General features: G+C 41.0%; 2 protein-coding genes across 5 annotated transcripts in view; one reads left to right on the top strand and one right to left on the bottom strand.

The window, feature by feature from the left end:
• LOC126336586 (organic cation transporter protein-like) overlaps positions 1-8,383 on the bottom strand; it is an 80,666-nt gene extending 72,283 nt beyond the window's left edge. For 2 of the 4 annotated variants that reach the window (XM_050000465.1, XM_050000448.1), the window contains exon 1: positions 8,319-8,383. In XM_050000465.1, the coding sequence (XP_049856422.1) occupies positions 8,319-8,365 (47 nt within the window). In that variant the 5' untranslated portion in view covers positions 8,366-8,383. The remainder of the gene's footprint in view (positions 1-8,318) is intronic. The other 2 variants (XM_050000471.1, XM_050000457.1) reach the window with 1 other exon arrangement.
• A 14,672-nt stretch (positions 8,384-23,055) lies between these two features.
• The window catches only part of LOC126337769 (serine/arginine repetitive matrix protein 1), a 108,712-nt gene continuing 107,164 nt past the window's right edge, over positions 23,056-24,603 (top strand). The window contains exon 1 of the mRNA XM_050001500.1: positions 23,056-23,121. Coding sequence (XP_049857457.1) covers positions 23,056-23,121 — 66 coding nt within the window. The remainder of the gene's footprint in view (positions 23,122-24,603) is intronic.

The following is a 24,603-nucleotide window of genomic DNA, read 5'->3' on the forward strand; positions in this document are numbered from 1 at the left end:
CCTGGGATCTTCTGCTTACATGATAGACGCTCTATCCATATTAATTTTTAAATCTCGTTTTTGCTCTATATTGGTCGATGAATTTGTTCGTGGCGGACGTCCGATGACAGCAGTTCAGGTTCTTTGTTGATCCGTTCACTCAGTCTTTTATTACAGAGGGTAGCTACCGTGTCGGCTTAAAATGATGATGAAGGACACACAACACCCAGTCCCCTGCCGGGAATCGAACCCAGCTCCCCTGCGTGATATGCGGTAATGCTACCGCTACGCTATCTCATTTTGTTCGTTTTTTCGTTCGTTACATCTACTCGGTGCGGACGTCGCAAGACACCCGTTTCAGTTCGTTCTTGATCCATTAACTCAGTTTTTTTTTTTTTTTTTTTTTTTTTTATTACAGAGAGCAGCTAACCCTCTGACCGAATACGCTGAATTACCGTGCCGGCACGGAGGCGGATGACCATCTGAGCCACCGAGGGCACATAGGATAGTGCGACTGCAGTGACTATCTCGTGCACACCTCCCGCAAGACCCACATTCTCACCTTGTATGTCCACACACTACATTCGTAGTGTCCCACCCCAACACACTCATTACTCGTGGGAGACATTCTTACCAAGTCCCGTAAGAGTTCGGGGAATATGCGTGCATCCGCACAGAAGAAGAAGGTCATGGACGGTGTTGCCAGAACTATATACTTATATGGATATGGTGTCTATTCTTTCGGACATGTCCGAAAGAACAGACAACATATCCATATAAGTATATCACTCTATGCACTTCCGCACCGTCGCTTAGAGAACAAATTACGACCTTACGGGATATCTTATCAGGTTTAAGATGTTCACAATTTCTGAACAAATAGAACACAACATGTCTTCTTTAATGGGACGAAACTCACGCATGCTGAAGGAACTTCAAGGCTATCGAGGACTGTCAATGTTCGCAGTATACACTGAAGTGACAAAAGTCATGCGGGCCCTGTGATGCATGCAGAAGTGTCACAACTGCATGGACTCGACTAATGTCTGTAGTGCTGGAGGGAACTGACACCATTACTCCTGCAGGGCTGTCCATAAATCCTTAAGAGTACGAGAGGGTGGAGATATCTTCTGAGCAGCACGTTGCAAGGCATCCCACATATGTTCAATAATGTTCATGTCTGCGAAGTTTGGTGGCCAGCAGAAGTGTTTAAACTACGAAGAGTGTTGCTGGAGCCACTCTTTAACAATTCTGGACGTGTGGGGTGTCGCATTGTTCTACTCGAATTGCCCAAGTCCGTCGGTATGCACAATGGACATGAATGGATGCAGCTAATCAGACAGGATGTTTATGTACGTGTCACCTGTCAGAATCGTATCTAGACGTATCAGAAGTCCCATATCGCTGCAACAGCACAATCCCACACCATTATAGAGCCTCCACCAGCTTGAACAGTCCCCTGATGACATGCAGGGTCTGTGGATTTATGAGGTTGTCTCCACACCCGTACACGTCTATCCGTTCGATACAATTTGGAACGAGACTCGTCCGACCGGACAACATGGTTCCAGTCACCAACAGTCCAATTTTGGTGTTGACGGGCTTAGGCAAGGTGTAAAGCAGTCATAAAGGGTACACGAGTGGGCCTTCGGTTCCAAAAGCCCTCATCGATTATGTTTTGTAGAATGGTTGCACGCTGACACTTGTTGATGGCGCAGCACTGAAATCTGCAGCAATTTGCGAAGGGGATGCACTTCTGTCACGTAGAACGATTCTCTTCAGTCGTCGTTGGTCCTTTTTTTGCAGAAGCTTTCCCGGCCACAGCAATGCCAGAGATCTGATGTTTTACCGGAATCCTGATATTCAGAGTACACTCGTAAAATGGCCGTACGGGAAAATCCCCACTTCATCGCTACCTCCAAGACGCTGTGTCCCATCGCTCGTCCGCCGACTATAACACCACATTCAAACTCATTTAAATCTTAATAACCTGTCTCAACGGCAACAGCAGTAACTGATCTAACAACTGCGCCAGACACTTGTGGTGTACAGGTGTTGCCGACCGCAGCGCCATATTCTGCCTGTTTATGTATCTCTGTATTTGAATATGCATGCCTATACCAGGTTCTTTGGCACTTCAGTGTATTTTTCCGCGACCGAAATCCGAAACGTGCTTGAAGGATCCTCGCTATCCTCTACGGAAGTGTTTTGCTTATAAGTAGGCTGTAACATCCGTTATTGTTCGTGGTACAAAATTAATGATCAGTTACTGGAATATGCATCCGGAGTGACCAATTGTGAATCGACCACAAAATTGGTATCGGAAAGCAAATGACTGACTGAGATTCACTGGAAAAATCCCAAAGAAATATAACTTGTCCACAAAAGAAGTGGCTTACGAAACACTCTTTTAAGTGTTTCTCGTCAGCCATAGGCCCTTAGTAGATATACCGAGCGAGGTGGCGCAGTGGTTAGCACACTAGACTCGCATTCGGGAGGACGACGGTTCAATCCCGTCTCCAGCCATCCTGATTTAGGTTTTCCGTGATTTCCCTAAATCGTTTCAGGCAAATGCCGGGATGGTTCCTCTGAAAGGGCACGGCCGATTTCCTTCCCAATCCTTCCCTAACCCGAGCTTGCGGTCCGTCTCTAATGGCCTCGTTGTCGACGGGACGTTAAACACTAACCACCACCACCACCTTAGTAGGTATTATTAACATGGGATATAGAGAACACCTACAGAATAGCGGCGCAATTCTTAACGTGTTTGCTTAGCAAGAGTGAGAGCGTTAGGGAGATGTTTATCAAATTACAGTGACAGACACTGTAGAAACGCGTTAGGTATCGCGGAGAGCGTTACTGTTAACAACTGCGACTGAGTACGTTCCGAGAAGAGCCAGGCAACGTATCACTTCCTCTCACGAACATCCAGCGAGTTGGTTACGACAGTCAGAACAGAGAAATTTGAATTAGCATGGACGCTTACCGACAATCCTTCTTTTCGCACATCATTCCCGAATGGTAGAGGAATAGAGTGGGGAGATTGATACTGGTACCTGAAGTGCGCCCTGGCACACAAAGTAAGGTGGATTGTCTATGACTTCAGGCCACGAGTGGCCTACCGGGAACATCCGACCGCCGTGTCATCCTCCATGGAGGATGCGGATAGGAGGGTCGTGGGCTCAGCACACCGCTCTCCCGGTCGTTATGATGGTATTCTTTACCGAAGCCGCTACCATTCGCTCGAGTAGCTCCTCAGTTGGCATCACGAGGCTGAGTGCACGCCGAAAAATGGCAATAGCGCATGGCGGCCTGGATGGTCACCTATCCAAGTGCCGTCCACGCCCGACAGCGCTTAACTTCGGTGTATCCACTGCGGCAAGGCCGTTGCCTAAGCTGCATTGTCTAACACAGATGAAAATGAAGCAAACACATCTTTGTGCGGGGCTATAAAGTCACATTCTTCTTTACCTGATCATAACACTTTGCCATCCGGCGACACCACAGTGGTGTCCTGCGCGAAATAGCGGTCAACGGTCGGCGACACCACAGTGGTATCGTGTGCATAGTATCGCGACAGCAATTTAGTATCTTTTCAATCTGTTGGTGTTTTTTTAGGTAACAATACACGTCATCAAGTTTTTTGTTATGAGTACATGTGCACTTTCATCATGGCAGACGGAAGAGACGATACGATTATTTACGGTGAATGCGCGAACGTCTTGTCTGACGTTCCGGAAAAAAATGAAAGTGAAGCAGAATTGTCGGAAGATGGTGAAATACGTCCAAGAAGAATTCGGCGAACGCTTCGGTTGCCAACTGATTCGGATGAATCAGACGAAGAAGACAGACTATGATTTACTGAGGACCAATAATAAATTTGAAGGATCTCCGGGTCCACACATATTTCCCAAAGACACACATGGGGTCGTGGATATCGTAGAATTCTTATTGGGAACGATATATTTGAATATTTTAGCAACGAAACCAAAAGTATTACAGTCAAAATTACAATAGAAGTAAACTGGATTTAAAAAATGCCAAATTTGTCGACGTTACGGGACCCGAACTTAGAAAATGGTTTGGGCTTACTATCCTTATGGGAACTGAAAAAAAAAGCAAGGGTCGATTATTGCTGGTCAACGAATCCGTTGATAGACACACCGATATTTCGCAAAACTATGCCCCGAAACCGATTCAGACAAATATTATCATTTTTACATTTTTCCGACAGCAACAATAAACCGGGTAACGCCGACCGGCTTTTCAAAGTGCAATTCGTAATTGGTTATTTTTCAAAAAAGTTTAAAGAAACGTTTAATGTAAGTCAAAACATTTCAATTGATGAAGGAATGATACCGTTGGCGTTGACAGTTAAATTTTGAAGTTAACAATCATATGGCATACTCATTCGGGAACTGTGTGATTCGAGTACAGAGTACATTTCCTCAGTCAAGATACATTCCGGCGCTGGACAACCTTTAGCAAAAACAGTGATGGAACTATTGACACCTTTTTGTGGAAAGTGGCATCACCTCTACATGGATAATTATCAGAACAGTGTAGAACTTGCAGAGAAGTTACTTGAAAAGAAAATTCGAGTTTGTGGAACGATACGGCAAAATAGAGGATTTCCAGAAAAATTAAAACGCGCAAAATTCAATGTGTTTGAAGCTCGTCATCAACGGAACGGCGACAAGCGGCAGGCGACAAGCCAAGTTCAAAATGTTCAAATGTGTGTGAAATCTTATGGAGCTTAACTGCCAAGGTCATCAGTCCCTAAGCTTACATACTACTTAACCTAAATTACCCTGAGGACAAACACACACACACCCATACCTAAGGGGGGATTCCAACCTCCGCTGGGACCAGCCGCACATAGTCCACGACTGCAGCGCCTGGGACCGCTCGGCTAATCCCGCGCGGCGACAAGCCAAGTAATCCGAATTAGCGCTGCCGGCGCCATGCGAATAAATTTGTACGATACGTGCGGACAGCAGTGTTAAGTTCTTATAAAAATCATAGAAGTAGTTGAGACACAAGACAAAACAACTGAAAATTAAATTTCGTGTGAAACTACTGAGAAATAACTTGAATGTATTTTTTTCTTAAATAAAACATTTTTATAAAGTAAATACGTTGAAAAGAAAACGTGCCTAGCTTGATGACCGCTTTTCAGTGCGAAAGAATTGCACGTGAACACCGGACAAGCAAAGAGAAGAGCAGTTAAGATCACAGGAAATGCGATTACAGTCAAAACACTTCAGATAAAACCTTTCTATAAAGCATTACTGGGCATTCTTATTGCCTACGTCTCAGTTCTCTTAATTGTTATTGTACAAATCGTACCAAAAATGTTGCATTCTTAATAGCTCTTTCATACAAGTATTAGTAGCATTATGTCATGCACTCCCGTTCCATGTTATGGTCTTCAGTCCACAAGCAGGATTGATACTGTTCTCCACGTTAGTCTTTCATGTGCACTTCTTGCGGCATCAGCATGGCTACTTACCTTACAGCGATTTTAATCCGTTTTCTGTCGCCGATTACCTCTTTCTTCTCTAGTAATGCATGTTGTGAAAAATGCACGTCGGCGCCGTTGTTCGGAATCTACATTATACTGTAGATTCCCCTATAACCGGCTGTGTGAGTTCAAAGGTTGATGGAAGAGAACAGCTTACTACATCCAACAGGACCACGTGTATAGCAGTCAACGAAACGTTACTATGGTAATGCCTTTTTGTTGCCGGAGCTCCATAGGGGACTATTGTTTCCGCCTGCAGCGTACGTGTGGTTCCGTTGAAAGCTGGTAACAGTGCTGTCAGCTGTCGGGAGTCTGCGGCGGTAGAGTGTATAGCTTGTCTATAGGTACCACGACTACACCTCTCGTAATATTATTAACCTCCACAAAAGGGCTATTCTCGAATTAAACGGAACCATTATAGACCATTATAGGATAGCTTTTCTGTCCGTCAGTCATTGTCTGTCTGTCCGACTGTTAAGAACTCTTTTCCTCAGGAACGCGTAGACATCTACTTCAAATTTAAGTCACATATTAAAGTCTACAGGCCCTTGGCGCTGTAAAACCTTTAACCTTCTAGGTCAGTTCAATCAGAAGATACGACCATTTACGTGACAGTTTAATACTCTAAAACTCACTCATTAAAACCTGTAGGGTGCTTCCAGATGACTTAGAATCATGAAATTTGGCAAGAAGCAATGTTTCACAGTACAAGTAAAGGAAAAAAATCGAAAATTAATAATCTGAAATTATATGACACTAAAATAATTTTTTTGTCATTTTTATCCGTCTGAGTGTTTGTCTGTTCGTCTATTAAAACACTTTTTCTTTGGAAAAGTTTGACGTTTCAAGCCAAATTTATGTTACATACTAGGGTCTATGGTCTCTTGGTGCTGTAAAAAATTTAAGCAATCAACAGATTCGGTGATTCATGATACATGTTTTGTTATTGACAAACTCACTCATCAAAACGTATAGCGTTACTTCCCGTTGATCTTGAATCATGAAATTCGGCAAGAAGCAAGATTTCACAGTAGAAGTAAAAATCTGAAACTTGTTAAACTATAATTATATCACATAAAAATATCTTTTGCCTTTTGAATGTACATTGCGTTCATCATCCGTGAAAAGCGTAATAGAGGAATATTATTGCACAGAAACATACAATATAGGTTGTAGTCATGTTTTAGCAAGTAGATCAAAAAAATTTATTAAATCTTCTCTCTCTACACATGGAAACTGAAGTCCCCTGCTCGCTTCGTTTTGTAGTCTGAGGAACTGATATAGACATTTAGAAAAGGTCTTGGAATTCCCGAGACCAACATCTTGGCAGTATCGATATCGATAACAGGCAAAATTGGTTGAGATTCTCGATTTCCACGGTGGATGAACTAAGTTTGTAACGAGCCCAGAGCACTCGCACTTGGCCACGTATTTGTTTACACCACCGATGGTACCAACCGAGACTTGGAAGTAGCGGTATGTAAATTACAATTCCCCTTAGTGTATTTTTTTTCCGCACTGCCGCGCTTCGCTCCGGTTCTCAGTCGGGAGAAATCGGTAAATCGATCAAATAGCGTGTTTACTTCGGCACGTGCTGGCTGCACAGCGTACCCAACACTTAACGGCACTCATTTCCTAAAGTAATTCCTCAGCTAGAGTTAATTCGTCTATACTCCGTTAATGTTAATTCGCTTTGTGTGCGATTTGCACAATAAGAATGTCGAGAGATGCGCTGTTAGAAAGTAAATTTGCTTATGAATGACGGGAAAACTAAATGGTTTATATCTTGCTAGAGAGTTACTTCATTCGGTTTTCGATATCTCGGCCGTTGTTATGTTTTCATACTTAAATTAACAATGTATATAAAACTTTTTATATCGGCATATTAAACGTATCTCATTCAAATACGCAAATGAAAATAAAAACGAGTCGCTAACCAGCCTTATTTTCTCACTTTTCAAAGAAATTGAGTTGTTGAAAACTCACAGTTAAGCGAAATGTGACGAGCGACTAACCTTACTACCAGACGTTAAGTACTACTGCAATGACATCGGTACCAGGCAATACTTAAAGCACCGCAATATCTGCTACAGGAAACCAGTCTTTTAAAGTGAGATGCATACGAAACAAGCTTTATTGCGTACGCTGGGAATAAACTTATTTTTATTTTCCTGATCGGAGGTTAAATGCGACAATTCACGTTAGTGTCCATGTATTTTGTCGTTGTCATCATTGATGATATTACTGTGCTACTGAAAACCTTACTAAACATGAATATCTCTTTGAAACACTTCTATGATGGCGGATGTTGGTGGATAATATTCTCCCACTCCTGTTCGCTCATTTCAAAAGTTGCCATTCTGCTAGTCTGCTGGACGCCGGATCGATAACACGCGCTCCATGCGCAAGTACTACGTGTGTCGTTTAACGTTTATATGTTCTTGTAAACGATAATCAGAAGGTTTTAATCGCAATACAGCGTTCCTTAAATAGCCTTAGCAAATATGTCATAAAACAGTACTTCTTCGGTAGCACTCCAAGCTACGAAAAATTTGCCTCAGTACCGCTATTTCCTTTAAAATGTACTTTTCGAAGTTAATAGTTGTGGAGTCGTTTGCTGTAACAATCAAACTACAAATAAATTAAATGCGGAACTAGCATTAATCGATTTAAATTAACCAAAATTACGAGCATCTGCAGTAGTAGTACTGTTACATATATTTTCAGTATTTATCTGGTATTCTACATTTGAAAAGCAATACAAAAAGGAAAAACATTTAATTCACATGCTTGTGAGATGCATAATCTTACCCACCTACCTTCGCACGTGTTCCCGAGTGTCAGAGATGCGGACCCCAACATTCACTCCACAGATCTGACTCGGGCTTTCAGAACCAGAGATGTTCTTCGTAGCGCCGGTGCAATTCTCCTCGCTCAGTCAACTCTCGATTGCTAATAGTCACGAACTGGATTATGGCAAAGCGCAGATGTTTATCGAGAGGACTAAAATATGAGGTATCTGTAGCTGATGTCTACTTACTTGCCTACTTAATAGTAGTAAAGTCACAACAGATCGAACTGCTGGAATTGTTCTTTAATTGGCTCCGGAAACGAGCAGAGAATGTGAGGATGTGTCGCACCGGGGAAACGGTGACAGAACTCAACACGGCACGCTTGAAATTTAGACTGTTATGATGAGCAAATATACCGAAACTTTGGTGTGCTTCGTATTTACATCTAACAAAGTTTTTGGCTTAAGGTCTTCGAAAAATCAGTTCCTCCTGCTCCCCTCCGTTTAAACTCAACCACAGTATATATAGTTTGTAAATACGTAGACTGTAAAATGTTTGCTACATAGAAAGTAACAAATAGTGTTTCTATTTCTCTTTCAAAGAAATGATGTTCATTTTATTTTTTTTCATTCCATACGAACAGCAATGCATAGAAAATAGCGATTAAAATAACAATAACAATCATCAGAGGCCTATTGATATTGCTGTGCAGTGTACGTATTCTAGGTTATAAGTCGTTTAGAGGCACAACCAAACTAATGTCTTGCAAGATATACAATTTTTAAATAAAAAGGAAAGAAAGTAATTTTATCCAACGAGCAGGATCTATAAATATATTACAATTTTGATGATTTGTCCACTTACTTAGTTGGTTCTATTTGTAGAACGACATAGTGCTGATTGCCTAACACTTCTTATCACGCTATCAGTATACATACATTGAGGTGACAAAATTCGTCTCTAATGACGTCGATGGCGACTGGATGTTAAACCCAACCATCCTTCCTTTAGTGAGGTGGCGAGAATCATGGGACAGCGATATACACACATACAGATGATGGTAGTATAGCGTACACAAGGTATAAAAGGAGAGCGCATTTGGGAGCTGTCGTTTGTACTAAGGTGATCCGTGTTAAACAGCTTACGCCTGCACGACGGTAATTAACAGACTTTCAGACCTGAAGAGCATGGCAGAAGAACGGACAGCCTGGAGAAATACCATGTGGAAACCTGCCTTTTGGCAGAACACTGATGATGATGATGATGAATCTGGAATGGTGGTTGAAGCTAGACGCATAGACATTCCATTTCGGATCGTTGGGGACTTCAATAGTTACAGTATGAAGAGTGTGCCGAGAATACCACGTTTCAGGCATTATCTCTCACCACGGACAATGCAGTGGCCGACGGCCTTCACTTAACGACCAAGAGCAACGGCATTTGCATAGATTTGTCAGTAGTAACAGGCAAGCAAAAATGCGTGAAATAACAGCAGAATTCAATGTGGGACGTACGACGAACGTATCCTCTAGGACAGTCCGGCCTAATTTGGCTTTAATGGACTGTCAGCAGACGACCGACTCGTGTGCCCCTGCTAACAGCACTACGTCGCCTCCAATTCTTCTGGGCTCCTGACCATATCACTTGGACTCTAGACGACTGGAAAACCGTGGTCTGTTCAGATGAATCCCAATTTCAGTTGGTAAGAGCTGATGGTAGGGTTCGAGTGTGGTGCAGATCCCACGAAGCCTTGGATCTAGGGCGTCGAAAGGCACTGTGCAAAGTGAAGGTGACTCCATAATGGTGTGGGCTGTGTCTTCATGGAATGGACTGGGTACTCTTATCCCCGATCGTTGACTGGAAATGGTTAAGTTCAGCTACTTGGAGACCATTTCATTCAAGGACTTCATGTTCCCAAACAAAGATGGAATTTTTATGGATGACGATACGCAATGTCTCTGGGCCATAATTGTTCGCGCCTGGTTTGAAGAACAGTGTGGACAATTCTAACTAATGATCTGGACACTCAGATCGCCCGACATGGCTCCTTCCGAACATTTGCGGGACATAATCGAGAGGGCAGTTCGTGCACAAAATACTGCACCGGCAACATCTTCGCAGCTATGGACGGTTATAGAGGGGATATGGCTCACTATATCTGCAGGGAACTTCCAACGACTTGTAGATTTCATGCCAGGCCGATTTGCTCCACTACACCAGACAAAAGGAGAGCCGGCCGAGGCGGCCGAGCGGCTCTAGGCGCTACAGTCTGGAACCGCGCGACCGCTACGGTCGTAGGTTCGAATCCTGCCTCGGGCATGGTTTTGTGTGAGGTCCTTAGGTTCGTTAGGTTTAAGTAGTTCTAAGTTCTAGGGGGCTGATGACGTCAGAAGTTAAGTCCCATAGCTAGTGTTAGGTTAGTGTTTTTTAACGTCCCGTCGACAACGAGGTCATTAGAGACGGAGCGCAAGCTCGGGTTAGGGATGGATGGGGAAGGAAATCGGCCGTGCCCTTTCAAAGGAAGCATCCCGGCATTTGCCTGAAACGATTTAGGAAAATCACGGAAAACCTAAATCAGGATGGCTGGAGACGGGATTGAACCGTCGTCCTCCCGAATGCGAGTCCAGTGTGCTAACCACTGCGCCACCCCGCTCGGTAAGTCCCATAGTGTTCAGAGCCATTTCAACTGTTTTGAACAAAAGGAGATCCAGTACTTCTTTGATCTCAGTGTACGTGCTTTAACGTTTTGTTGAGGTTTCGCCCACACTAAAACACAGTTGGTACTCCACAAAGTGTGCGACTCTTAAAAGTGGTTGCTGAAATTCCACTTTATTCGAGTATTGATGGCACTGCACCTATCCTGTTTATTTCTAACCGAGTAACTACGAAATTGTGAAATGACACACTTTTTATACTTCAACTTCTCCTAGGACGGACTTGCCAGTAGATGTCTATTTCCGTTTACAATACCGCAGGCTTCCATTGTTCAGTGTAACTGTAGTTTGCGGGTGACCAATGTGTCTGTCATTTTAATAAAAATGTGCAGGTCTCACACAAAAATCTGAATTCAGCTAATTCTCATTCATTCCTGTACTTAAACACTCGTTTCATGCCACAGGGAGAATCCTCATCATCACATAAATATGAACAAGTTGTTAGAGTCTTTTTCTCAGATCTCAACGATATTTCTGTACAGACCTTTGCAATTGCCATTCAGATTGCACCTGCGTGATGGCTTCAGATTACAGCAGCCTGATTATTCCTTTTTCGGTGCTAACATTTTACCGCCTGAGCAATTCACAGACTGGTTCAAAGCTTTGAATCAGCTCGTTTGACGTACTTCAAAAGCTGATGTAGGAACGCTGCCCCAAAAGGCAAGGAATGGGGTATGGAGTTTTGATCTTGCCCATACTTTTAATTAATAGCATGGTTCGGATCAGCGCAAATATTTCTGCATTAAAAAACAATTCATCATTGGTTTCTCACATGAACGCCTGAACATGAAAGTAAAGTAAATCTATAGAAAAAACACTTCAATTTTTTTACAAAATCTCTTTCGTATTTGAGACGCTTATGTGAGAGCAAGGAAAAATCTCACAGCCTTGTCGTGAACGAATGAGTTTTAATTTTGCAAATGCACTTGCTATTCGACATAGTTTCCTTTTATTTATTTTTCATTTATTTTATTTACGTATTTATCTTACCTAGAAAGATAACTTTAACTAGGCATCCTTGAAGATAATTGACATTATAAAAGCAAGGAAAATCGATAATAATAATAATAATAATAATAATAATAATAATAATAATAATAATAACCTTTGCAGTAATGAACGTCATAGTAATTGATTTTGCGATCAGTAATTTTTTCATAATGTAAGGTTCCTGTCAAATCGAAGTAATGATGTATTAAAAGAAAAACAATGACATAGGACCAAACGAAGTTTGGAATCATCTGGAATGACGCTAATACGCAATAAAATAACGGAAGAGAAAGTAGATATATGGGCAAGAAAAGCTAAAGAAAGCTGACTATTGCGCATTGATACTGGACCACTTTTAGACAGATCGAATATACCGAGGACGCAGCTTATATATTGTAACAGGAAGAGCATTAATCTCTTCTTAAATGCAACATGATTTGCGGGTTTTCTACCACAGTTATCTACCTGGGTAAAAAGGCTGAAATGGAGAAAGTGATGGAGAAAGATTTGCTCTTTTACACTTAAAAATGTCGTTCAAGGAGTTTGAATGTCGGATAAGATGACGACATTAAGCTATATTACGATTTTTCTGACCTTTACTTTGACGTCAAATAGTTTATTTATGGAAAACTTATTATTTCCTGTATCACACTTATATTCAAATTCATAAACATTTCCTAAAACTAAAGATTTTTTAGATACTTTCAAAATGGTAATTAGCAGCAAACAGCCATCGTTTCCGTTGTAGCTTTATCACAGCAGATCCAGCTTTCGGCGAGTAACTACCCCATTATCAATGCAGTATTTCGGAGTTGTTATAGATGCCTTAGCACGTCTACACCTCCTGGTCAGGCTCGTGTCACTGTTCATGCCATCTTTTTAGCTTGTTGAATTTATGCTCCACGTTCTTAATTCAGCATAATTATAGAGAGTTCGAACGAATTTGGATCTCGTCAGTCCAAATCGGTGACATATTGCTCCAACTCTTGTAATCGGTCATAATTAAATGTATTTTTAAGTGTGCCCACATTTTTGGCAAATCCTGAAACAAAATAAGCAGTGTGAATTATTTGGTCCACAATGAGATTTTCGAAAATGAAATGACAAAGATTTTATTTTAATTTTACTTTTAATCAAAAATAAATTGATAAAATAGCAATTTAAAACGAGATTTTCAGATGTGTTTAAACACGAATAAAAGCAGAGCTTACTCCATCAGTATGTTTATTTTACATAGCGACGTAAAGTAACTTCAGGGAGGTTGAACTTTACAGCGGAGAAATTAACAGGCTTTCCACTTCTTACATTCTGCATTACCTCTTTCATTGATTCTTGCTCCATTTCTGTCGACCTGTCTTCCTTATATACACTTTCTTCATATTTATTATGTAGCCCGTAATCAAAATGCCACGACTATACAATAAGAAACGAATTAGAAGCATGGCAACAGCGAGAGGTGGGTATGTGACGAATTCGCCATCTTGGCCTCTGTGTAATTCGCCAACGTAGCCGCAGTCGACAGTTTGGATACAGACTGAAACAGGCTCAAAGTCTTACAGAATAATTTCATTAAACCGGAATTAATGAATAAGTAAATTTATAAGGCTTTAGAGGAATCATCATTAATATAAAAGTAATATTTACACGAAACTAATTAAACCGTAGGAAAATGTTACAAAAACAGCCTCCACTTCCAAGCCTCTGTGCTCAGTGAAACAAAATGACCAACAAATTCCATTTGAATAGACATGCCTGAGCGCGCTAAGGAAGCAGTACAATAGTGCACGGCTGCACTAACACAGTCTGCAGTTATCCGAGAAACTCAGAGTTCTTCCTCTTACACTTCTCTTTAATTTACCCCGATCTTCCCCTATGTCTTTCATGTTTTTTTTTATTTAAAACTCATGATTCCATACAGCAATGTCAACAAAACACCCACAATTTTTTTTATGTGTTGCTTTCATGTTTTGGTTTTTAGATGCCTCTTGATTGCCATAAATACTGTGCTCAACTTTTTTACATTACTTTTATATGGTTTTCATAGTCATGAGATAAGCCACAATCATGGTAATACAGATTACTACATATAGCGTGCCACTAATCACAATCATTTTAGTTTTGACAGTACTTTTGCTTAAAAAGACCATTGTTTTAGTGTTAAGAGTTCATTCAAACACACTTAGGTGCTTGTCATAGGGTTCATCGAATCACTTGCACATTGTTTCACTATTACTCCACTTTCGAAAAGTACGGGAAAAACCCGGACACCTACATCTTTCAGCGTGAGCTTTGACATCTCTCGTTTTATTACGATGATCATTTGTACCTATGTAGATGGGTGTCAACAGAATATTTTCGCGTTCAGAGGAGAAAGTTAGTGACAGAAATTTCGTGAAAAGATCTCGCTGCAACGGGAACCCTTTCTTTTAATAATTACCACACTAACTCGCTTATCATATCCGAGACACTCTCTCCGCCGTTTATAGTACAAAACTTTTTCTGTATTCTATGTGGTAAGGATCCCACATTGCACAGCAATACACTACTAGAGAAGGGACAAGGTTATAGTAGCCAGTGGATTTGTTGCACCCTCTAAGTGTTCTGGTAATAAAACGCTGTCTACATCCACATCTACGTACATACTCCAGAAGCCACCTTATGGTGCGTGGCAGAGGATACTTTGTAGCACAACTAGTCAATTGCTTTCATATTCCACTCGCAAATAGAGCGAGAGAAAACTACTGGCTATACGCTTCCGTACAAGCCCTAATTTATTTTGTCTTCGTAGCTCTTACATGAAATGTACGATGGCAGCAGCAGAGTCGTTCTGCAATCAGCTTCAAATACCGGTTCTCTAAATTTTCTCAATGGCATTTCGCGAAAAGAACGTCGTCTTCCTCCCAGGAATTCTCTCTTGAGTTCAAGAAGCATCTCCTTAATACTGGCATGTTGATCGAACATACCGGTAACAAATCTAGCAGTCTGTCTCTGTATTGCTTCGATGTCTTCTTCCTTTACCCCTACTTGCTGAGGATCTCAAAAACATCGTTTTCAGCGTCACGCCCAGATATTTAATTAATGGGACTGTGTTAAGTGGTACACTACTAATACTTTGAATACTACGCGATTCTTTAAACTTTTTTTAACTTACATTTCTCTACATTTAGAGCGAGTTGCCCTTTGCACACGAGCTAGAAATTTTGTATAATTTATCTTGTATCCTCCTACACTCTCTCAACGATGACACCTTCAAAATGGTTCAGATGGCCCTGAGCACTATGAGACTTAACATGTGAGGTCATCAGTCCTCTAGAACTTAGAACTAGTTAAACCTAACTAACCTAAGACATCACACACATCCATGCCCGAGGCAGGATTCGAACCTGCGACTGTAGCAATCGTGTGGTTCCGGACTGTAGCGCCTAGAACCGCGGCCGGCGACGACACCTTCCTGTACGCCACAGCATCATAAGCAAACAGCCTGTCTGTCAGATCATTTATATACCTAAAGAACTAGCCTATTCCCTGTAGCTTCGCCCAAGTATTTGTTCGGCAACGTATTGAACACACACGTCCTCCTCACCATCCTCTGCCTCCCTATGCCTGTTCACCTCATCCTCCCAACTCTATCGGCCTATCTCCTCCTCCCAACTCTCTCTGTCTTTCGTCTCCTTCTCCCCCTCCCTCCATCCCCTCTCTCTGACCTTATCTTCCTCAACCTTCCGTCTTGCCACATCCCTCTCACCTTCTCTCTTTCCATTACCACCTCCCCCTTTTCCTTTTCCATCTGCCCACTACCCCTCTACACCTTCCGCCACGCCTCATGCATCTTCAAATGGTTCAAATGGCTCTGAGCACTATGGGACTTAACATCTGAGGTCATCAGTCCCCTAAAACGTAGAACTACTTAAACCGAACTAACCTAAGGACATAACACACATCCATGCCCGAGGCATGCATCTTCCCCTGCTCTCTTCTCTCTGTCCTTTCCCTTCTCAACATATCTCAACCTTTCTCCAGCCATGCTCATCACTTTGTGTAGCCCCTGTAATACAGAGGCTGAGACTGCTCCCACAACATGCCTGTCATGCAGGGCCAGCGTACATGTTGGGGACTGGAAAACTGTTTCTTGCACCTGATATGTTGGCTGCCCTGCAAAGCAGTTTTATTTGGTAGGCCTATACTGTTCCTACAATCATGACTGTCATGTACACAGCCTACTCACCAGGGGCTGGAAAAACACATTTTTGCCTACAGCCCTGCTCCTAATGGAGCTAGGAGGTAATGCCACAGTGCTGAAACTTGTAAGGCCTGCTGTCTCTCTGCCAGATTTGGGTAAAATCAGTCCAGGGGTTTTGGAGGAGATCCTGGGCATACATACATATACACATACACTCTGTTTTATACATATGACAGATACATATAGAGAGAATAAGAGTATTTGTTTCACTTTTCTCACATCATTATATATGTGATCATTCCAATTTTAGTTTTTCATAATTGCAATCCTTAGATATTTAGTTCAATTGACAATTTTTTAAATTTATGCAGTATCTTATATTCTGAAATTTAATGGATGTCTTTTAGTACTCATATGGGTGACCTCACAGTTCTTCATACTCAGAGACAATTGCCACTTATTGCCCCATTCAGATATTGTGTCTGAGTCACTCTGTAATTGGTTTTGATCTTCTGAGGACTTTACTAGATGGTAAATGAGAGCATCATCTGTAAATGATATAAGAGGGCGCCTCAGATCGTTTTCTAAGTCATTTCTGTAGATTAGGAACAACAAGCTTATAACACTTCCTTGGGGAATGCAAGACATCATTTCTGTTTACCTGACGACCAATTACTATGAACTGTGACCCTCCTGACAGGAAGTCACGAGCTACTTCGCACAACTGAGGTGACCCACTGGAATGCGATTAGACTGGAAGATGCTTGTGAGGAACAATGTCAAAGGTCTTCTGGAATCTAGAAATATGGAAGCAATTTGAGATTCCTAGTCGATAGCATTCATTATTTGGCATGAATAAAGTGCTAGTTGTGTAGCACGTGAGTGATATTTTCTGAATCTGTGATGACTATGTTTCAGTAGACCATTTTCATTGAGGTAACTCAGAATGCGAAATTTTTAAAATTCATTCACGCATGATGTTCTGTAGATCACATCAAGAAGGAGAACATCTGGCGATGCGAAATGAGTCTAGGTAGACATTAACATGAAACAATAAACTATAACTGCTTATTATGCTATCAAAATTTTTGGAAAAACTTGTTGTCACCTCTGTTTTACTATACAGTCGTTATTTAACTGCCGTCACTATTTTAATATTTACTTGATGATAATCTCATTTTTCAAGGAAACCATTTTTACATCTACAAATACTGAGTTCTGTTTCTAGTACTCTAGCTCCGTACCCAGTACTGTCTGGTATGTATTTATTTCACTCTTCTATTTATTTAAGTCCTCCATCCCCTTCTCTCTTCCTGTCTCTTCTACCTCTCTCTCTGTCCGTCTTCTCCGTTCCCTCCCTCTGTCCATCTTCTCCTTACCCCTCTCTCCCTCCATCTCCGTCTCTTTTCCCTTCACTCTCCCTTTCTCCCCCCCCCCCCACCCCCACCCATCTCTGTCTATTTCCACCCATCTGTGTCAGTCTCCTCCTACTCTCCTCTTTGTCTGTCCATCTCCTCAACACCTTTTCTCTCCACGTTACCAACCACACGCCAATAGGAGAGTGCTGGTTCTTACCCTCTCAGTATTCCTTCCCAGATAGTAAGTATTATTTGGCTGAAATCTATCCAGGGTTGTAGGAGGCGTTTTTTACACGCAGCTTTGTCGGCGTAAGAACTTGTCAAATATATTTAACGTATTTCACTCATAATTGTACACATATTTCTCCTGCATCTACAGCGAATACACCCTGCAGTTTCGTTTTCATGCAGTTGTTTATGACATCATATCTCTTGAGGTATGTGGCGTACAATGATTAAATTTTGCACGTACATCCAGTGGTATATGTAAGTACTGTCTGCGAAATGTGTTGCGAATAGAGTTGGTAGTACAGAAGTTATAAATTAAAACTTCGAGCGTGATGCGGCTGTATTTCACGCATCACAGTGTGTGTGACGCCACATCTCCTGTGATATAATTTTTCAGTTATACCCATCGGTATATGTCAATACTGTCTGCAAAATGTGCCACCAATGCGGCTAGTAGTAAAGAAGTGATAGATTAAAACGTTATGCCTGGTACAGCAATTTCGCTGCATGAAAAGCGAAATTGTAGTAAGTGATAATTTTTTTACCATCCATCATTTTAAAGGGATTGTGAGCGAGTAAAAAGTTTTGCAGAGGTTTGAAATTTGGTGTAAAGTTTGTTGTAACTCACAATGCGCTTTTATCCACAAATTCTGGATGAATAAAGTCTGGGTTTTCCTGGGTCATGAGGTCCATTTCTTTCGCCACCCCCACTACTTTGATAGGTAGGTGGTTTTTACTCCGAAAGCGATTATTTCCAGATGGTATGTGGTATATGAATCAAGTTTAGTTGAAATCGATTCTGCGGTAGTGGAACATTCATTTTTGTAATATGTATGGATTATTACTTGTCATACAGTTTTACAATTAGCATTGCCAGTTGCCTTGTAGCTAACAGAACTTTATGATTCATGAATCTAGATATTCAGATAATTTGTAGAAACAGGGGCTAGTGAGAAATGTTATTAATTTCATTTTGAATTGGTAACGAATCCCACTTTCTTGTTTTATGTTAGACTGGAGCTTTCAGCATATCTTACCCCAGAAAGCCGGCCCGGTGTGGCCGAACGGTTCTAGGCGCTTCAGTCTGGAACCGCGCGACCGCTACGGTCGCAGGTTCGAATCCTGCCTCGGGCTTGGATGTGTGTGATGTCCTTAGGTTAGTTAGGTTTAAGTAGTTCTAAGTCCTAGGGGACTGATGACCTCAGATGTTAAGTCCCATAGTGCTCAGAGCCATTTGAACTTTTTTTGTATTTTTTATCCTTACAAAATAGAAATTGCATTTTATAAGGAAAAAAATAGCTGCTCCTGTAACTTCTGCCCTTTTATATAATCAAAACAATTACTTTGGATGGAAGTACAATTTACATGCACAGACAAAAAATATCTATATAAAATGCATACTTGACCATCAGTTGCTTTTTTTTTTATTGAAGACCCAACTAGCGACCGGTTTCAGGCACAGACAACTCACAGGCATAGTGAACGCATTATTGTGGCCAAGATAGATACGAAGCCCACACCTACTACAGTAGTACAAGTTTATATGCCAACTAGCTCTGCAGATGATGAAGAAATTGAAGAAAAGTACGATGAAATAAAAGAAATTATTCAGATAGTGAAGGGAGACGAAAATTTAATAGTAATGGGTGACTGGAATTCGAGTGTAGGAAAAGGGAGAGAAGGAAACATAGTAGGTGAATATGGATTGGGGCTAAGAAATGAAAGAGGAAGCAGCCTAGTAGAATTTTGCACAGAGCACAACTTAATCATAGCTAACACTTGGTTTAAGAATCATGAAAGAAGGTTGTATACGTGGAAGAACCCTGGAGATACTAAAAGGTATCAGATAGATTATATAATGGTAAGACAGAGATTTAGGAACCAGGTTTTAAGTTGTAAGACATTTCCAGGGGCAGATGTGGACTCTGACCACAATCTATTGGTTATGACCTGTAGATTAAAACTGAAGAAACTGCAAAAAAGTGGAAATTTAAGGAGATGGGACCTGAATAAACTGAAAGAACCAGAGGTTGTACAGAGTTTCAGGGAGAGCATAAGGGAACAATTGACAGGAATAGGGGAAAAAATACAGTAGAAGAAGAATGGATAGCTCTGAGGGATGTAGTAGTGAAGGCAGCAGAGGATAAAGTAGGTACAAAGACGAGGGCTGCTAGAAATCCTTGGGTAACAGAAGAAATATTGAATTTAATTGATGAAAGGAGAAAATATAAAAATGCAGTAAATGAAGCAGGCAAAAAGGAATACAAACGTCTCAAAAATGAGATCGACAGGAAGTGCAAAATGGCTAAACAGGGATGGCTAGAGGACAAATGTAAGGATGTAGAAGCTTATCTCACTAGGGGTAAGATAGATACTGCCTAAAGGAAAATTAAAGAGACCTTTGGAGAGAAGAGAACCACGTGCATGAATATCAAGAGCTCAGATGGCAGCCCAGTTCTAAGCAAAGAAGGGAAGGCAGAAAGGTGGAAGGAGTATATAGAAGGTTTATACAAGGGCGATGTACTTGAGGACAATATTATGGAAATGGAAGATGATGTAGATGAAGACGAAATGGGAGATACGATACTGCATGAAGAGTTTGACAGAGCACTGAAAGACCTGAGTCGAAACAAGGCCCCCGGAGTAGACAACATTCCATTAGAACTACTGACGGCCTTGGGACAACCAGTCCTGACAAAACTCTACCAGCTGGTGAGCAAGATGTATGAGACAGGCGAAATACCCTCAGACTTCAAGAAGAATATAATAATTCCAATCCCAAAGAAAGCAGGTGTTGACAGATGTGAAAATTACCGAACTATCAGTTTAATAAGCCACGGCTGCAAAATACTAACGCGAATTCTTTACAGACGAATAGAAAAACTGGTAGATGCAGACCTCGGGGAGGATCAGTTTGGATTCCGTCGAAATGTTGGAACACGTGAGGCAATACTGACCTTACGACTTATCTTAGAAGAAAGATTAAGAAAAGGCAAACCTACGTTTCTAGCATTTGTAGACTTAGAGAAAGCTTTTGACAATGTTGACTGGAATACTCTTTTTCAAATTCTAAAGGTGGCAGGGGTAAAATACAGGGAGCGAAAGGCTATTTATAATTTGTACAGAAACCAGATGGCAGTCATAAGAGTCGAGGGGCATGAAAGGGAAGCAGTGGTTGGGAAAGGAGTGAGACAGGGTTGTAGCCTCTCCCCGATGTTATTCAATCTGTATATTGAGCAAGCAGTAAAGGAAACAAAAGAAAAATTTGGAGTAGGTATTAAAATTCATGGAGACGAAGTAAAAACTTTGAGATTCGCCGATGACATTGTAATTCTGTCAGAGACGGCAAAGGACTTGGAAGAGCAGTTGAACGGAATGGACAGTGTCTTGAAAGGAGGATATAAGATGAACATTAACAAAAGCAAAACGAGGATAATGGAATGTAGTCAAATTAAATCGGGTGATGCTGAGGGAATTAGATTAGGAAATGAGACACTTAAAGTAGTAAAGGAGTTTTGCTATTTAGGAAGTAAAATAACTGATGATGGTCGAAGCAGAGAGGATATAAAATGTAGACTGGCAATGGCAAGGAAAGCGTTTCTGAAGAAGAGAAATTTGTTAACATCGAATATAGATTTATGTATCAGGAAGTCGTTTCTGAAAGTATTTGTTTGGAGTGTAGCCATGTATGGAAGTGAAACATGGACGATAACTAGTTTGGACAAGAAGAGAATAGAAGCTTTCGAAATGTGGTGCTACAGAAGAATACTGAAGATTAGATGGGTAGATCACGTAACTAATGAGGAGGTATTGAATAGGATTGGGGAGAAGAGAAGGTTGTGGCACAACTTGACTAGAAGAAGGGATCGGTTGGTAGGACATGTTTTGAGGCATCAAGGGATCACAAATTTAGCATTGGAGGGGAGCGTGGAGGGTAAAAATCGTAGAGGGAGACCGAGAGATGACTACACTAAGCAGATTCAGAAGGATGTAGGTTGCAGTAGGTACTTGGAGATGAAGCAGCTTGCACAGGATAGAGTAGCATGGAGAGCTGCATCAAACCAATCTCAGGACTGAAGACAACAACAACAACACGTCTCTGAAATGACAGATGTGATGTTTTGGCTTCAACTGTTTTAACCCTAATCCGTGAAGATGGTCTGTGACTGAAACCGGTCGATATTTGGGTTTTAAATTTTTAAAAAAGCAACTGATGGTTAAACATGCATTTTATACATTAATTGACGGTATTAATAATCACCTTCCAAAAATGTTTATTACAAAAATATCTGTATGGTTATTGTTATTTTGCGCTCTATATATCGTTCTTCATCATGATCGAATGCAAGAAATACCTTTTTAAACTGATAACTGGGAAAGTTGTTTAGCAATAACAGAAAAGTGTTTTACATAGTCTCAGTAAAGTACTGAAGCGTTCTTTGAATATATTTGTTTTGCATTTACCTTTTCTTTTGAGAAAATTGCGATTTCTAGCGCTATAAGATACATTTGTATTTTTTTATTATTACAACAACATTATTATGTTTCACATTACGAATCAATGATTTTCGAATAAAATCCGAATTAAACTACGACAGTTCCAATTGTACTACAAATACCGTTTATTTTTAAGTAACAGGCAAGAGGATAACTACGTAGAACAAAAATGTTCTGAAGGTTACGGGGCCGTTTAATCCATACTCATCCTCCAGACGATTCACCGCTTCCGCTTTCTACGGAAGTCTAGTGAGACACTGAACTCATGCGCAAAGCGATCGAAATGAGATAAGGCTCGATAGCTTTGCAACGCACCTGACATACAGGTAACGCTTGTACGAACTTAATTAACCAAAGCTGCTAGGAGAACTACCGCAGTCAACGCTTACTTACCATCGTCTACGGTAGTTTTACAACCCTACTTATGAATAATCTATAACCATCCCCATCTGTGAAAGTCACCTCTCGTTCGTGTACCAAAGACGCAACGTTACTGTTTATTGTTTGGAAGATTGCAAAGAATCGCGGTCAACGCCCTGAGGCGGGACATCTGATACTCGCATTATCGATTTAATACTAGTTGCCAGGGGGACAGACCGCTGGGTCTGGACGCGGGAGGCACCGAAATGTCCATCAGCTGCGCGGCATTTCGCGCCATGCAGGCTCTTCCAGCACTTACGTCACAGTTTGGTTACTAATGCGAAGAACGAGAGGAAAAAAGATAAGTTAAATCGGGAAAATAGCACAGTGTCGTCGTATCATGTAAATACTGTACGTGCTCCCTGCGGTTCCGATGGTGCTTATAAGCAAAACAGGTTTACTTGAGGGTATCAAGAACCCCGTCAGAAGACATGTGCGGGTAAGCAGTTCGTTCTTCTTACTCTGATAACTAGAGCTTTGTGTCCGGTAATGTAGCTAGGGTATTCATGGCGCACATAAGCATAATCAAAACTGTCAAAGCATTTCAGATACCACTGGATACATAAACTTTGGCCTTTTACATCCTTCCTGAATAATCAATTTAAAAAATCTGAAAATATGAATTTTTTCTCTATTTGTCATATTTGTTTTCTATGGTCGCTAGCCCAAGACAACACGATTAAATTAATTTCGTTCCACAGCACGTGTTCTAATCAACAGGTACTGCACTTCTTCAGATGTTTGAAGCCCAATACGTTTCAGTACTTGCCATACCTACGTATCCACGAAAAAGAGTGTAAATAAGAAGCTGACTCGTTCATGCTCTGAACAGAATAATATTTGTAACTCTTCAGGCTTTCCCGGCGAGATCTTGACATGTGGAATAATCGGGTCTACTGTCGGATGTTTGTGTCCGTCTGGCACAATATTTCGGCCACGTAACTCGTTGCCTTCTTCAGGTGCTACCTGAGACTGTCTCAGGTAGCACCTGAAGAAGGCAACGAGTTACGTGGCCGAAATATTGTGCCAGAGCGACACAAACATCCGGCAGTAGACCCGATTATTCCACATACCAGAATAATATATATATTTCATTTTTTTCTTAAATCAGAAAAGCTTTGTGTTTTTCCTAAAAATCTATGTTGATAGTTAGAAACACGCGCACTGTTATGTATAATAATAATAGTTATTATTGTTGTTATATCATTTACGGTGATTGCCTGTTAAAGCGTTTGAGCTTGAATTTCTTTATAAGAATTTCTTTGTGTTCTTTATCTCTTCCCAAATTATCTTCATATGTTCGATGTGTTGTTTCTGTACCTTCACATTCTGTCTTATTCTTTTCTCTAGTGGTTCCAAACTCCTGTTGGTTGTTACATCCCATCTTCTTGCTTTCTCTGGCGGTTGCAAATTTCTGATTTTTGATGGTACTCCTGAACTCTTCACGTGTTTCATTTCATCTGTTGTCAAAAATAACTTTGTCTGAGGTCAACTCAGCTTCCTTTGTCAACTTTTGTGTTCTAGTATTTGCATCTTGTGAATAATCCGTCAAATCTGAGTCTTCTTTGCCTGACGTGACCAAATTTTCGTCTGTATTTTTGTACTTTGATGTCAGTCTACGCAACCAAATAGCTCCTCTATTTATCGGTTCCGAAAATTTTTCTAAGGGTTATCTGATTCTGTTTCTCCATTTCTTACATTTATGTTTGACCTTCTAATTGTATTGTTCCTACTGTGTATGGTGCTTCTAAAATAATATCAGTGTTATGTTAACTTAATTTTAGGTTGAAGGATGTGGACCTCTTGTTCTAAGTGATTCCCCGTGAACATTTATGCTTTTTTGAGATAATGGTGAGAGGCCGTCACCCTACCACACTCTGGTTGTGATCTCAAAAGGATCGGACATTTCTCTCGTGAACTG

The sequence above is a fragment of the Schistocerca gregaria genome, chromosome 1 (assembly GCF_023897955.1).
Source record: "Schistocerca gregaria isolate iqSchGreg1 chromosome 1, iqSchGreg1.2, whole genome shotgun sequence".
Classification (NCBI taxonomy): Eukaryota; Metazoa; Arthropoda; class Insecta; order Orthoptera; family Acrididae; genus Schistocerca; species Schistocerca gregaria.